The following is a 12695-nucleotide window of genomic DNA, read 5'->3' on the forward strand; positions in this document are numbered from 1 at the left end:
GATTAAGCCTTTAAGATGAAGGGACTAATGATGGCATGTCTTCATCACAGCAGAGACTTAATTGTATAGCTCCTTGTCACAATCCCATATTTCATGAAATCCCAGAACCCTATAACAGCCATAAAATACAAAAATTCGCCATATGCCATTTTGGTGGTGACTTATGAATGATGATCAATTACAAGATGCAACACCTCTTGTGATGATAGTTACACCTCTTTCCGTTAAACCTTTGTGATGATAATTAATTCTTTAATATCAGTCAAGGCCAAACATTCTTTTGAACTCTTTATTTTGCCAAAAACAACCCAATATTGTGTTTAAAAAAGTCCAACTTAAACAAATGTATCATCTACTATACAGTCAATCTAGGCCTAGCTATGAAACATACATGACTAAAGTGAGAGGGGCATTTCTATTCTAACAATTCACATACATGCATTGTTCAATAGGAAAAACATTTGCAGAAAATCCCCACCCTGAATTATTAGGAATTAATAGATACTTTGGAAATATAACTATGCCTCTGCATGAAATTTCTCATGTGAATAAAGAGAATGGGGGGGGGGAAAACAGGTTTATTTGAAAGCATATATAGCCTATGAAAATTCCCTGCCTCTGTGGGAATGAACGCAGGTTTTTAGCTCTGGATGTTGGTCTTTGGTTTAAACTGGCTGTTAAAATCAATTTCTGTAACATGCCACCATTTATTGGACAATTAGAAAGCAGTTTTATGCAAATAGACTCATAATTTCCCAGTGCAGCCTCACAAGCCTGTAACAGAGTACTGCAGCATCAGAATGACCTCTGGTGGTTGAAGATATCAATAATCTGCAAAAGGTGATTTTCTTTTTACAGTTTGGAAAGTATATAAAGAAAAAGAGAAATAGAAGATAAAACACTTTGCATGTAAAAACAAACAAACAAAAAAACATAAATTTGGCAGTTGACATGAGTACAACATGGGTTTATTTTAATATTTTTTTAGCGTGCTGGCTCTCAAGTGCTAGGATGTTAAAACCTCAGAGTGTGTGTCCATGATTCTGGCTTTCAGTGGGTTCCCATTTAACTGTTGAGCTTTGCGGCCTCTTCAGTATTCACAGTGGTCAACTGGTCCTCGTGACTTGCCTCTTCCCCGGGCATCTGAGGCAGAGAATGAGGAGATAACATGCGTTTCCAGACTTTTATGACTTCATCTGAATCTTCCTTCGATTTTACTAATGCAGTCAAATTGTCACTTTTCAAGGTCAACATTAGTAGCTCCTTTATCTTTTTACGACATACATTTTTCTCATTGTGCTGTGCCTCTACACTCTAATTTTCTCCAGTTTTCTATTAAGTCCTCCATATACCCTGTATTAGTCTTTTGTTCTTTTTCATCTCTTCTGATTTCTATCAAAAATAAAACTAATTAACATTAAGTTGGAGTTCAGCATTAAAAACATCTGCACTGGAATTATTTGATGCTAATTCTTAAAGCAGAGGAAAGGGAATTAACAATATTTTTAAAAAAGTGAACAAATACTGTTGTAAAAACTGAGCAGAATTACATTAGTTCAAAATTATATGATAAATTGAAGGTCGCACACGTGTATGTATAAACTATCAAAGGACCATATATTCTACAACTGATTTACTATCTTGCAATCTGAGAAAGTATCTATGTGAGAAATAAGATGTTCATCTGTCTTTATTTCTACAAATCCTGAGAATAGCATGTTTATTAAAAAATACCTCAGACCTAAATCATAAGCATGATAAACAACAGATATGTTACACAATCTGCTGGTGGGATATTTGAATGACGTCACCTCTAAATTAAAATGGTCTGACATCATCCAGCAGAGATCCTTGCCCTGTGTGCTGGTAAATTTGCTCCACCTAGTGGTCAGATAGCGCTGCTGCCTCAACTGACTAGGATCTGCAACACGACGGTCACTGATACCCGATTGTTGGTTCAATATCATCATCGTATGGATGTTGTTCACCAGGACCATCCAGTTTTTGCAGATAAATAAACACTTCATATTTGGTACTTTAATTAAGTTTGACATGTTGTTTTTGGATGCCAAATAGGGAAAGATCTTTCATTGAAAGTAGTCATGCACAAAAGATTTTTACATAGGTAAACCCTATCTGTATGGGAAGTAACTGGAAAACTATAAGAAACATCTTGTTCTATTAGTACACTAAAAATACTTAGATTAGAAACATTTCATTCTAAGATTTACCCAATTCTTCAATACTTTCCTGGAAATAGCCATGCATTGTGTTACATATTATAAAGAGCAAAGGGCCTTGAGCCAGTTGAAACCAAATATGGATTAATTCATTACAAACTTTATAATGGGGAAATTCTCTCTACAAGACTGTATCTAAGTGTGTCGCTTTGTATTCCTGCCACTAGACTAATAAATGATGAGCATGACTGCATAACTGTATTGTGTCACCAGACTCACCTCCCAGTAGAGGTTGTCCTCAAAGCAGGTGGTGTCATGAGGAGCACCGAAGATGGGCAGCTTTAGAATGAAACCTAAACACAAGACAAGAACTCTACTTAGATTTTAGTATTTCAGTTATGATCAGATAAGAAGAATAATTATCTAATACTATGTGAATGCATATCTGGTATTGGCGCCATGTAAAATGTGATCATGACCTGGATAAAGCACTGTAGTGGGATAATAATGTAAAACAATCTAAATTCATAGGTAGTACGGTATTCTACCTCAAACTTCTTCTGATGCACTTGATAACATCATTGTTTATGTCACTATCTCAGGACTAAATGCTGCTTTATAAGCTTTTCCAGCCTGATAACTGCAGAAATCTTCATTTGTGTTAAACTGTACCCCACTATTACCTCAGTGGAATTGAGGGCACTAGATGCTCTTAGAAAAAAAATGAATATGCGTTGTATAAAAGCATGTCAGTGTAAGTCTATGGTTTATTGCTTCAGGATCTCTCTAGTTTAGATTCATTTTACTTATAGCAAACTGAAATTGCCAGTCATGAATTAACAACAACATAATCTAGTTGTGGCAAGATTTTTGTTTTGTTTTTTGTTTTTAACTATGTAGGTTATAAATTTGTTAAAATACAAAAATGGGTTTCCAAGAAGAGGCTTGAAGTTTATGAAGGCAAGTTGCATGTGAAACAAAGTAAATGGTGCTTGCTCTGATGCCACTTAAATAACTGGTTTTAACATTTCAAATGTTTATTTTATGTTATGTTTATTTTTTCTCTCAGAATCAGTTCACCAAATACCTGAGAAGGATGTGACACCTACCAACAATAAGTCCGCCAAGCAGAGCAATGCCCAGAGTGACAGCAAGGGAAATAGCTTGGACGCCGCCTTGGTAGGATGCTGTTCTCTCTCCATTTGCCACATCAGGGAACACATCTATCATACTGTGAGACAGACAGAGGGAAAACATCAAGCCAACGTACAACTAAAAGATGTGGACTTAGTTGAGCTTACAAGAATACAGCACAGAATAGGTTTTTCCTCTCATCTAATGTGAGCTAAACTAATCTCTGAGACCAAGAGTATTTTATTCAAACTGCTTAAATGACAATTTGGAAATGTTGGAGGTTTTTGGCCTCTTAGTACAAAACATTCAAGTTAAGTTATTGCTGTAGTCACTTTGCCTTACTACTGCAAACATTCTAGAGGTAAGACCACTTAAAAATCCTTATCAGTAAATCCTTATGGTCTTTATTTACAAGGGAATGAGAACAGATGTAAAGTTTTCCTCAGTGAGAACACAAAGTTCATTTGGAAAAATGTCTGGGATAATGTCAAATTAAATCACAGCAGAAATGAAGTGTTTACCCATCTCCATAAACATCTCTAGTTGCCACAGAAGCAGTAACAGCTCCCACAATAGCTCCTAGGATACCAGGCATGCCGTGTAGATTGTGAACCCCACAGGTGTCTTGGATCTTCAGCTTTTCTTCAAGGATGGGCTGAAGGAGTGAAGCAGGAGATGAGATGTAGCTGAAACAAAAACTGATGTCGATAGCTTTTTAAACTTTAACAGAAAGTCTAACTTAGCACACATGATATCCAAACTTTCGGCTGGTACTATACGTGTCAGGGTCCAGCTTATGTCCTACAGCTCTGCCTATCATGCGTTCAATAAATTCAATAATGTAACCACTCAATATAAAATGTAAGTCATCCTTACTGAGAGGTACTTGAAGCCCAGAACAGAGATCATGCCCGCCAAAAAACCGACAATCATGGAGCCGAAAGGCGTCAGCATCATTTCACCAGCTGTTCCCGCTGCGACTCCTCCGGCCAGGGCAGCATTTTGAATGTGTACCTAAAATGTAAGCAGAATACAAGGGGAGCGTTTTGATTTAGCATCTGTGACATTTACATTTATCCTGAGGCTACTCCATGCTGCACTGCACCAAGGACATATGATTTTTCTTTTGACAATATCTGATCTACTTTATAGACTATTTACTAACTACAGTTCTAACTGCATTTTCAATTTCTCCCTTTTTTATTTGAGCAATTTTTTGAGACATTAAAATGCACAGTGTCACTGAACAGTTGAGTTGACAGGGACTGAGACTATTTTAAAAAATGTAGCATGTGCACTGTCTTTGTTAAGTTCCTGCTCTATAAGAGTATAATGTATTCTTAGTTCTGATAACCATCAGTGTTGAAACTCCCTTTTCGATCTTGTGACTATTTACCTACCTGATCTCACACTATGTAAAATAACACTGATGACAGATAAGTTTGGCAGCAACTGTCCATGTGACTCGCAATCTGCATTTTTTGTGAGAGGTGTGTGCTTCAGTTGATTAGTTAGTCAGCTTTTATCTCTTTTGTAACTCACGTGTTTTCATCTCTGATAATCTGAAATCCACTCTGCTGACAGGAATTATGAAACCTGTCTTTCAGTCTTTTGTCTGACTCCAAGTTGATTACTTCTTCTTGGTTTAATTCTGGAAATCAGGTTTCACAGAAGGGATGATAATCAAGTAATCTCACCATGTCCAGCTTGCCGTCGTGAGCTGTGAGGGCAGACATGGCATAAGTGGACATGGTGCAGGCTGCCAGGGAGTAGTAGGTGTTCATGGCTGTGCGGTGCTGGTCGTCTCCGTGTTCTGTAATGGCAGAGTTGAAGCTGGGCCAGAACATCCACAGGTAGATGGAACCTATATAGAATGAAAACAACAAAAGACACATTTCAGAGATTTATGAGTATAGATACTTAAACTGAGTGCCGCACTGTGACATTTCTCAAAAGATGGCTCCTGATACTGTTAACTGGCATGTATCATGCTCATGTTTAGCTGCTAATCTGAGATGTTATTCTGATAGGAAAAAATGGATTGTAGCACTAATATTTGTTATATGGGGTTAATTTGACAAACAGTTCTTGTTGACTGAGCAATTAACAACCACTTGGTAGCATGCCAACACCAGCTTTTGATTTTTATTACCGATCATTGCAAACAGGTCAGAGTGGTAGACGGAGCAGTTCTTGTGTTTGCTCTTCTCAAGGTTGGGCCTGAACAAGATCCGGGTCACCATCAGGCCGAAGTAGGCCCCAAATGTGTGGATGGTCATGGAGCCTCCAGCATCCTTTGTCTGAAACAGTTAACAACTTGGTTTGAATCATTGTTTTAAATGTAGGAGTGAAGTTTATGTACATATTGCAAAATATGGGCTTGAAGAATTTTAGGGCAAAATGTTCCTTCTTTGTCAGGAATTGTGTTATTGTCTTAACATAGGGCCTTAACAAGATTCAGTCTGTTTTTTAAATAAATTACAGAACATCTTTATGCAGTAACTTACTCCCAAAAGGGTCAACAAGATGAACTCATTGACAGCAAACAGTGTGACCTCGAAGATGGCCATAATCAGCAGCTGGACGGGACTGGTTTTACCCAAAACGGCTCCAAATGAGATCAGCACAGCGCCAGTGCAAAAGTCAGCATTGATCATACTGAAAAGCAAAAACAGAGTTTAAGAACAGTTTCCAAGGGGCATAGATGATTTTCTGCTGGACTAATTCAAGTATCCTTGTGTTTGATATAGAACATATACATAGTTATGAAATTGTAATTGTTTGTGTAATTGTATATAACATCTTTGTTTTTCAGGTGAAAGCTTTATGGTCAGTACCAAACGGTAGAAACTCAAATTAAAGGGCTCAGAGTTGCAATCACCAGGTGACTGCAATGGTCTCAGTATTCTGACCACTCTCCCACGTGTGTGCAAAAGTAGATGAAGGCTACTTTCAAAGCAAAGGTAGGCAACTTAAGCAAGTGGGTAAGCAAGAACCCACTATCTGCTGAGACTTGAGCCACACTGCAGTAGTAGGGAATTACAACAGCAATGATATATAGACTGGTTGCAACAAAGAACTTTGAGCAGAGTCTTTATTGACGAATATGTTGTTTATGTAAGGCAATGAACTTCATATTTTGATTTGCGTTACGAAATACTGCAAATTCAACTGTAATGATTATTTGATGGCCTTTACTTCAAGACTAAAATATCGCAAATTAATTGAGACTTTTTCATTCTATGAGGATTTGAACATGTCTCATAATCTGCATGTCTATCATTTTTCATTTTTTGTTGCCATCATCATGTGGAAAGATTTAGGCCACTGACAAAGTGATTTGTTTTTTTTTGAGTATGCTCGTCTGGATTTTATTCTTTGCCTCAATATACTGATCACAAAGTCTTCCTTAAAGTGTAACCTTAAGAGAGTCAATAATGAACATAAGTTGTATGTATATGTGTGTTTGTGGTCAAATTCATGAATGCATGTTTAAACATACCTCTCCACCCCGATGTGGATCTTGCCTGCATGCATGCCATGGAAGAAGCCCTGCATAAGAGTGGCCCACTGCAGGGAGAAGGCTGCGATCAGGAAGTTGAAGCCCACACTGCCGAAGCCGTAACGCTGCAAGAAGGTCATGAGGAAGCCAAAGCCGATGAAGATCATAACATGCACATCTTGAAAACCTGTGCAATGAAGAAAAGATTGGATGAAATCATTGAGCCTTCGAGTGTTCAAAATGAATTTTTAACATATCAACTGATCAGCTCGACAGCTGTGTGATAATAATAACAAAACAATAAATGAAAAAAAACTGAAACCCCACATTTAAGAATACAACTTCTTAAAATAACAACCAAAAGGTACTTTAGTTTTAGTTTACCTTCTTGGGTTTTTTAGTTCAGATACAGTATGATGTCAGTGTTTTACATCACTCCCAAATGTCCTCATTTATGGCCTTTGCCAGTAATTGAACCATATCACAGCCAAGAATCATGTCACTTCAGGACTTTATTATTGAAAACATTTCTTCGCAGGCTTGCATCAGCTTTGGCTGACTGGAACATCAGGTTTAGTTGTAACTCAAGACCTGTGCAGTATGACTCATGCTCAGTGCTTAGAATTAAATCGTGCACACTCCTTGTTTAAATCTTTTAAAAGTTTACTTATTTCCTCAATTTAAAAAAAAAAAAAAAAAAAAAAAAAAAAAGTAGAATCCATTCATTTGAGCCAGCCATTTTGGATCTAAACACCCTGAACCTGCATTCCTCTGCCATCTTTCTCCTAGTTCACACAGTTTGTGAGCACTGCTTATTAGTTGTCCCAAACTGCCATACACAATGTTACACTGTGCCCTGTCTGCTGTTGCCTTGGTAACTGTTAATTGGCAGAGGCCTTGCAGAGGCCTTGCAAGCATCCCTGTTGGCATTTTGGCCTAGATACACACAGTTCCCAGTGGCCCAGGCGAATACCTTCGTATCAAAGGAATAAAAGGGCTCAAGTCAAAACTTTAATCATACACCTATAATGATAGTTTTAGCTAACATTCTTTTATGATTTTATCATAGTGAGCAGATTTCACAAATTGGATGAACAAGTACCTATACAAGCACCTAAACCACAAATTTATCAGCATGGTTAAATGAAAAGAGGCACAGTGAAATTCAAATATTGTGAGTTAGGGTAAACAGAGCTGAGCTGAAAGAAATCTTTTTCATTTTATTTATTTATTGTGTCTGGCAGCTTTAAAACTATCCTATGACCTATATTATTACAAATAAAAATAATGCTGGAGGACAAATTAATAAATAGATTCTTAGAGTGATAGATGTATTTGTGGAGAATGAGATTTCATCACATGACTTTGTTCACCTTCGTGTGATCTGTTGCGCAAGACGAAGACTTGTAAGGCATATTTCCCTAGAAACACTGTCGTTATTTTGTAGAAACATGTAGCACAGACAACACATACTACACACCAGCAACAGTGCTTTTATAACCCGCACCTGCAAAAAGATGTACATGATTTGTAGAGAATGACCAGTATGAACTTGTCTGTTGCATATATCGTTTTTCCAAGGTATGTAATAAAGATACAGGATGCAGGTTGAGTAGTAACATCCCTGAGACATGAAGGTAAACTTCATTTTCAGCTCCCATGACAGTAAAGGTGTCAGGTTAAGCATTAACGAACTTCATGGAAACCAGTGAACTTACTTTCTACCTTTATTTTCCTAACCTTCAACATCCTGTTACCTTCAGGAGTGCCCCAGACACAAATCATCATTTGTTCAAAGACTGAAAACCACTGTTTTTGTGTCTCTTTTCTAGAAGTAAAAGACTTTGAGTTGAGTAACTGGAGCTCACATCTCGTGTGTTTGGTGGCATTAAGAGGACAGACAGCATGTGTTGTCATTTAGACTAAAGTGCCAGTTCATTAAGTTAAATTATGTTAATGATCCTGAAAAGGAAGTCCCTCAGTGAGGGAAAATGAAACGAGTCTCAGAGCTCACAGCCATGCTAATGGCTCTGTGAAACTGGACTTCAGCACTGTGGAATGCTGACATCAGCAACTAATTTTCTTCAAGAGGATGTTCCAGGAAGTTTACATTTGATATGCTGCATACCCTGTATTTAAAGGTAAGCAGTTCTGTGACTGAAAAGATGAGGGGCGGGAAAACACTACAGTTACCTGCCTGCAGAAGGGAGCAGATCGGTTAAAGATTTATAAAGTGTTAAGTAAAAATTATGGTCCTCATCTCTAAATTCCTTCTAAATTCTCTGCTCTGCCGCAGGCCACTTCCCATTCCCCTGAAAGAGGCCTACAGGTAAACTGTTCAGCGTCTGAATTCTTGAGACACACCCAGAAGCCTTCAGTCCTTTCTGTTAAAGTTTGTTAAGGTGGAGCTGAAAAATGGTTTCAAGACTTGGAGAACAGACGGTTTTTGCTACAACTGCACATGTGAAATATTTAAACTTGTAGCTTTGAAGAAAATATGCAGTACCTGATGCCCTGAGGTGATATTACATTCTTGTATCACATGGAGGCAGTGAATGGGGACGCTTAAACAATATTTGTATGATATTAGAACAGGATTCAAATACTAATAGAGGTCTCTGACTTGTTAACTGAATTATAATTGTATCCAATCAACAAGCTTAGTTCAGACTGTAAGTCTGCTCTTACTTATGGTTGAATATTTCTGCTGTTTTAGTTTTGTGTGCACAAAGTAAGAATGTACAGATTTTTTTTTTCATAAATGAGCGTGACTGCTTCAATGAGTGCAAAAAGTTTTCTTTCTACATCGTCAGTTTGAATGAATCAGGAAATTAATGATGAACGAGACCAATGTCTCTGTAGGACACCAGTGGACTGGAAGACATCTCTATGAAGAGTTCACACACGAAGAATAGCTTTGGTCCAATTAGGGAATAGAGTGCTGTTGTAATGCAACTCAACAGCTTGTTATCCTTTTGCACAGAACCATTTTCTATGACAAAACAGTTGTGCAAAGAGGTTAACAAAAAGAAAGCAAAAAAGCTGCATGAATCACAGAGGACACAAAAAGATTTTAGAGTAAACGTGTGAAAAACATCAATTGTTTTTTAAGGAATTCAAAGTTACTGCTGCATGATATTACAGTATGTGGTAACTTTTATTTATTTGTGAGCTAGATAGAATCAATTAATTTTTGTTGTTGAGAACATCAATATTTTAGCCTCTATTTTAAGAATTTTAACATCTTCTAATAAGTCATGACAGGATACTGTCTTCAATGGAAATATTTTGGCTTTTAGTAAATGTTACATGGAAATGATTAACTTTCAAACGCAGCAAGTTTCTCATTAACTGGTATTTAGGATCAGTGTTAAAATCTCATCATCGTGGTAGTAATACAAACAGTTTGTAAAAAAAATTCAAATATTTTGTTTGTGTTTATATATTTGCTTGCTATTTTTCCTCTGATCCTAATTCTGATATTCTCTACAAAGCTGTTGAAGTGAGGCAAAGAATAAGAGCATCTTGACCCCCGAACCACACTCACTTGGATAGCGGTAGTAGAACTCATTCTCATATTCAGAATGGCCCTGAGACTTGTTGACCATAGCATGCCACTTCTTTGCATCAGTATCATCGTCGTACTCCACCAGCACGCCGAAGAGGATGATGAGGATGATCTCCAGGATGAAGCAGGTGATTGGCAGCTTCAGCCGCATGTTGGTTCTTGCGTCTGTCATGTTTTCTTCCCAGCAGGATGAGGAGAGGCGAAGTGAGGTTTGTTCTTGGTGAAAGATCCAGCACAGAGAGTTGGAGACACACTGTCTCTCTCTCACATACACTGGGGTGTCCTCAGTGTGGAGACCGGAGGCTGGTGTGTGCGTGAAAGAGGGTGGAAGAAGAAGCTCAAAAACAAACACAAGAGCTTGCCTTACATGTGTGTTTTTGTTCTGCCAGGTTACACCTACCGGGCCTGAGAAGGCAGAGTCGCAGCTAGATCCACCCCTTCTTACTATACTTCTTAAGGTAGACTGAAGGGCTTCAGCTCACCTGATTTGTAGAAGGCAAGTAATAATCTACAGCTTTTTGATTTCACCAGCACTTATTTTTAACTTGATCAGCAGCTGTTTAGGTGTGAATGATCAAATTCCACCCAGCAGCTTCACATTTACAATTACACCAAGAAAAGGGCCATTTGAATCTCAAAGACAGTATAACAGCAAAATTCCACCAATATCAACATAAAGACTCATACAAAAGTAAAGCCATTCAGTTGTGTCTGACATGTCGTGTCGGTCTGTCTGTTAGTCTTATTTTGCAGCATTCTGCACATCTTTGAGTTGCAGCTTTGGCAGTTTATGTGAAGACACCAGGCAATGCTATCATGTACACATAAGCGCTAATCTGGCATAAGAAAGATTAATGACTGAAAATACTCTGTTCATAGCATAGAAAAAATTGAAAAAGTAACCAAAAATTGTTGCTTCTTGCAGAATGATCATGTCATGATTGATAACCGAGGTAGGAGTAAGATGCAAATGCAAGTATAGATTTGTTAAGAAAGAAAGAACGTAAGAAAAGAAAAAAAAACTTCTGACAAAACAAGAACCAGGTAAAGCTGGAGCTCCATACTGACTCATTAACTGATTAACTGACTTATTCAAGGTAAACACAAGAAACTTGTGCTAAAGATAAAAATGGTCCAGACTCAGTGAGTAATTCCCTATACTCCCTATATAGACAAGTGAGCAGTGCTGACTAACATGTCATTGGGGTCATCAGGTGGGAACCTCCTTTCATCAGTGTTTCGTCTAGTTGGGCCCACAACACCTCCAGGAGGCTAGACAATGACCACTGGTGTCCCAGAGTTACCCCCCCTAATGCCAGCCAACACTGCTCCTCACACCACAACAACCATCTTTTTTCCCCCCCACAGCCAATAGCCAGCTCAGCCTCTCACCAACTGCACACCAGTCACAGCGGGGTGGGGATGCAAACCCTGGTTCGGGTAGGGGGTAATAAAAATATAGAGCGTACCAGAGGTGGAGGCAGGACAAGACACACTAGCAGATTCAGCAGACAAACTCACCTAAGCAGTCCTATAATCAATAAAAATGCCAGCAAAAACAAAGCCATACAACTCACTCAACACCAACTCACCCAAAATGGCCGCCTGGTTTCAAAAGGTTCACATGGGCCATAACCTCCACTTAAATATCTTGAACTTCTTCTTTGCTTTTTCCCAAAGTCTGTTTACCCTAAGTGCCCCCCCTGCTAGGCCCCCAGCTGCTATTGCTTCTTCTAATCCAAATCCACTGACTGGACTTTACTGCCTCATCTGACATTTCACTATTTTCCTCACACTCTGTCCACTTACACCCAGCTCCCTCAACAATGAGACAACAGACTTTGCAACAAATCCTCTACATCCTACTTCCACTGGACATATTCTAACCTTCCATCTTCTACTGCTAAGACTATATCAGGCCTTAGATTTGTAGGCTATATCCTGGGGAACAATAAGCTTATTTCCTAAATCTACCTGCATCTCCCAATCACAAGCATCCTCCAAGCTGCCTTGCCTCCTTATCGTCTTATTAACTTTCTCCTCCTCTTGAACAAACTGAATTGCAACTCTTCACCTTTCACCTTAGACCCTCCTAAGTTTACCTGCCTTCGTTTATCTTCAATACCTGCAGCTAAGCTTCTTAATACTTGATTATGTCGCCATGTATACCGGCCTTGTGACAGACTAACCTTACAACCTGACAAAATATGCCTTAGAGTTGCAGTACCTGAACATAACGAACATAACTAACATAGCGGGTCTCCATTTACCCAGAGTTTTAGGTTCTGGGGAGTTGGCAATACAATGTTGT

General features: G+C 38.4%; 1 protein-coding gene across 1 annotated transcript; it reads right to left on the reverse strand.

Moving 5' to 3' along the window:
- Positions 1-275: 275 nt before the first annotated feature.
- Positions 276-10754, reverse strand: rhbg (Rh family B glycoprotein). Its single transcript, XM_075466106.1, has 10 exons — positions 10364-10754; positions 6817-7003; positions 5822-5972; positions 5467-5614; positions 5012-5178; positions 4191-4328; positions 3836-3969; positions 3290-3411; positions 2460-2533; positions 276-1143 (listed from the first exon to the last, which is right to left on the reverse strand). Exons 1-10 carry the CDS (start codon positions 10554-10556, stop codon positions 1066-1068), a joined length of 1392 nt encoding a protein of 463 aa, XP_075322221.1. The 5' UTR covers positions 10557-10754; the 3' UTR covers positions 276-1065.
- Between the last annotated feature and the right edge of the window lie 1941 nt (positions 10755-12695).

This window comes from Odontesthes bonariensis, chromosome 5 (assembly GCF_027942865.1).
Source record: "Odontesthes bonariensis isolate fOdoBon6 chromosome 5, fOdoBon6.hap1, whole genome shotgun sequence".
NCBI classification, from domain to species: Eukaryota; Metazoa; Chordata; class Actinopteri; order Atheriniformes; family Atherinopsidae; genus Odontesthes; species Odontesthes bonariensis.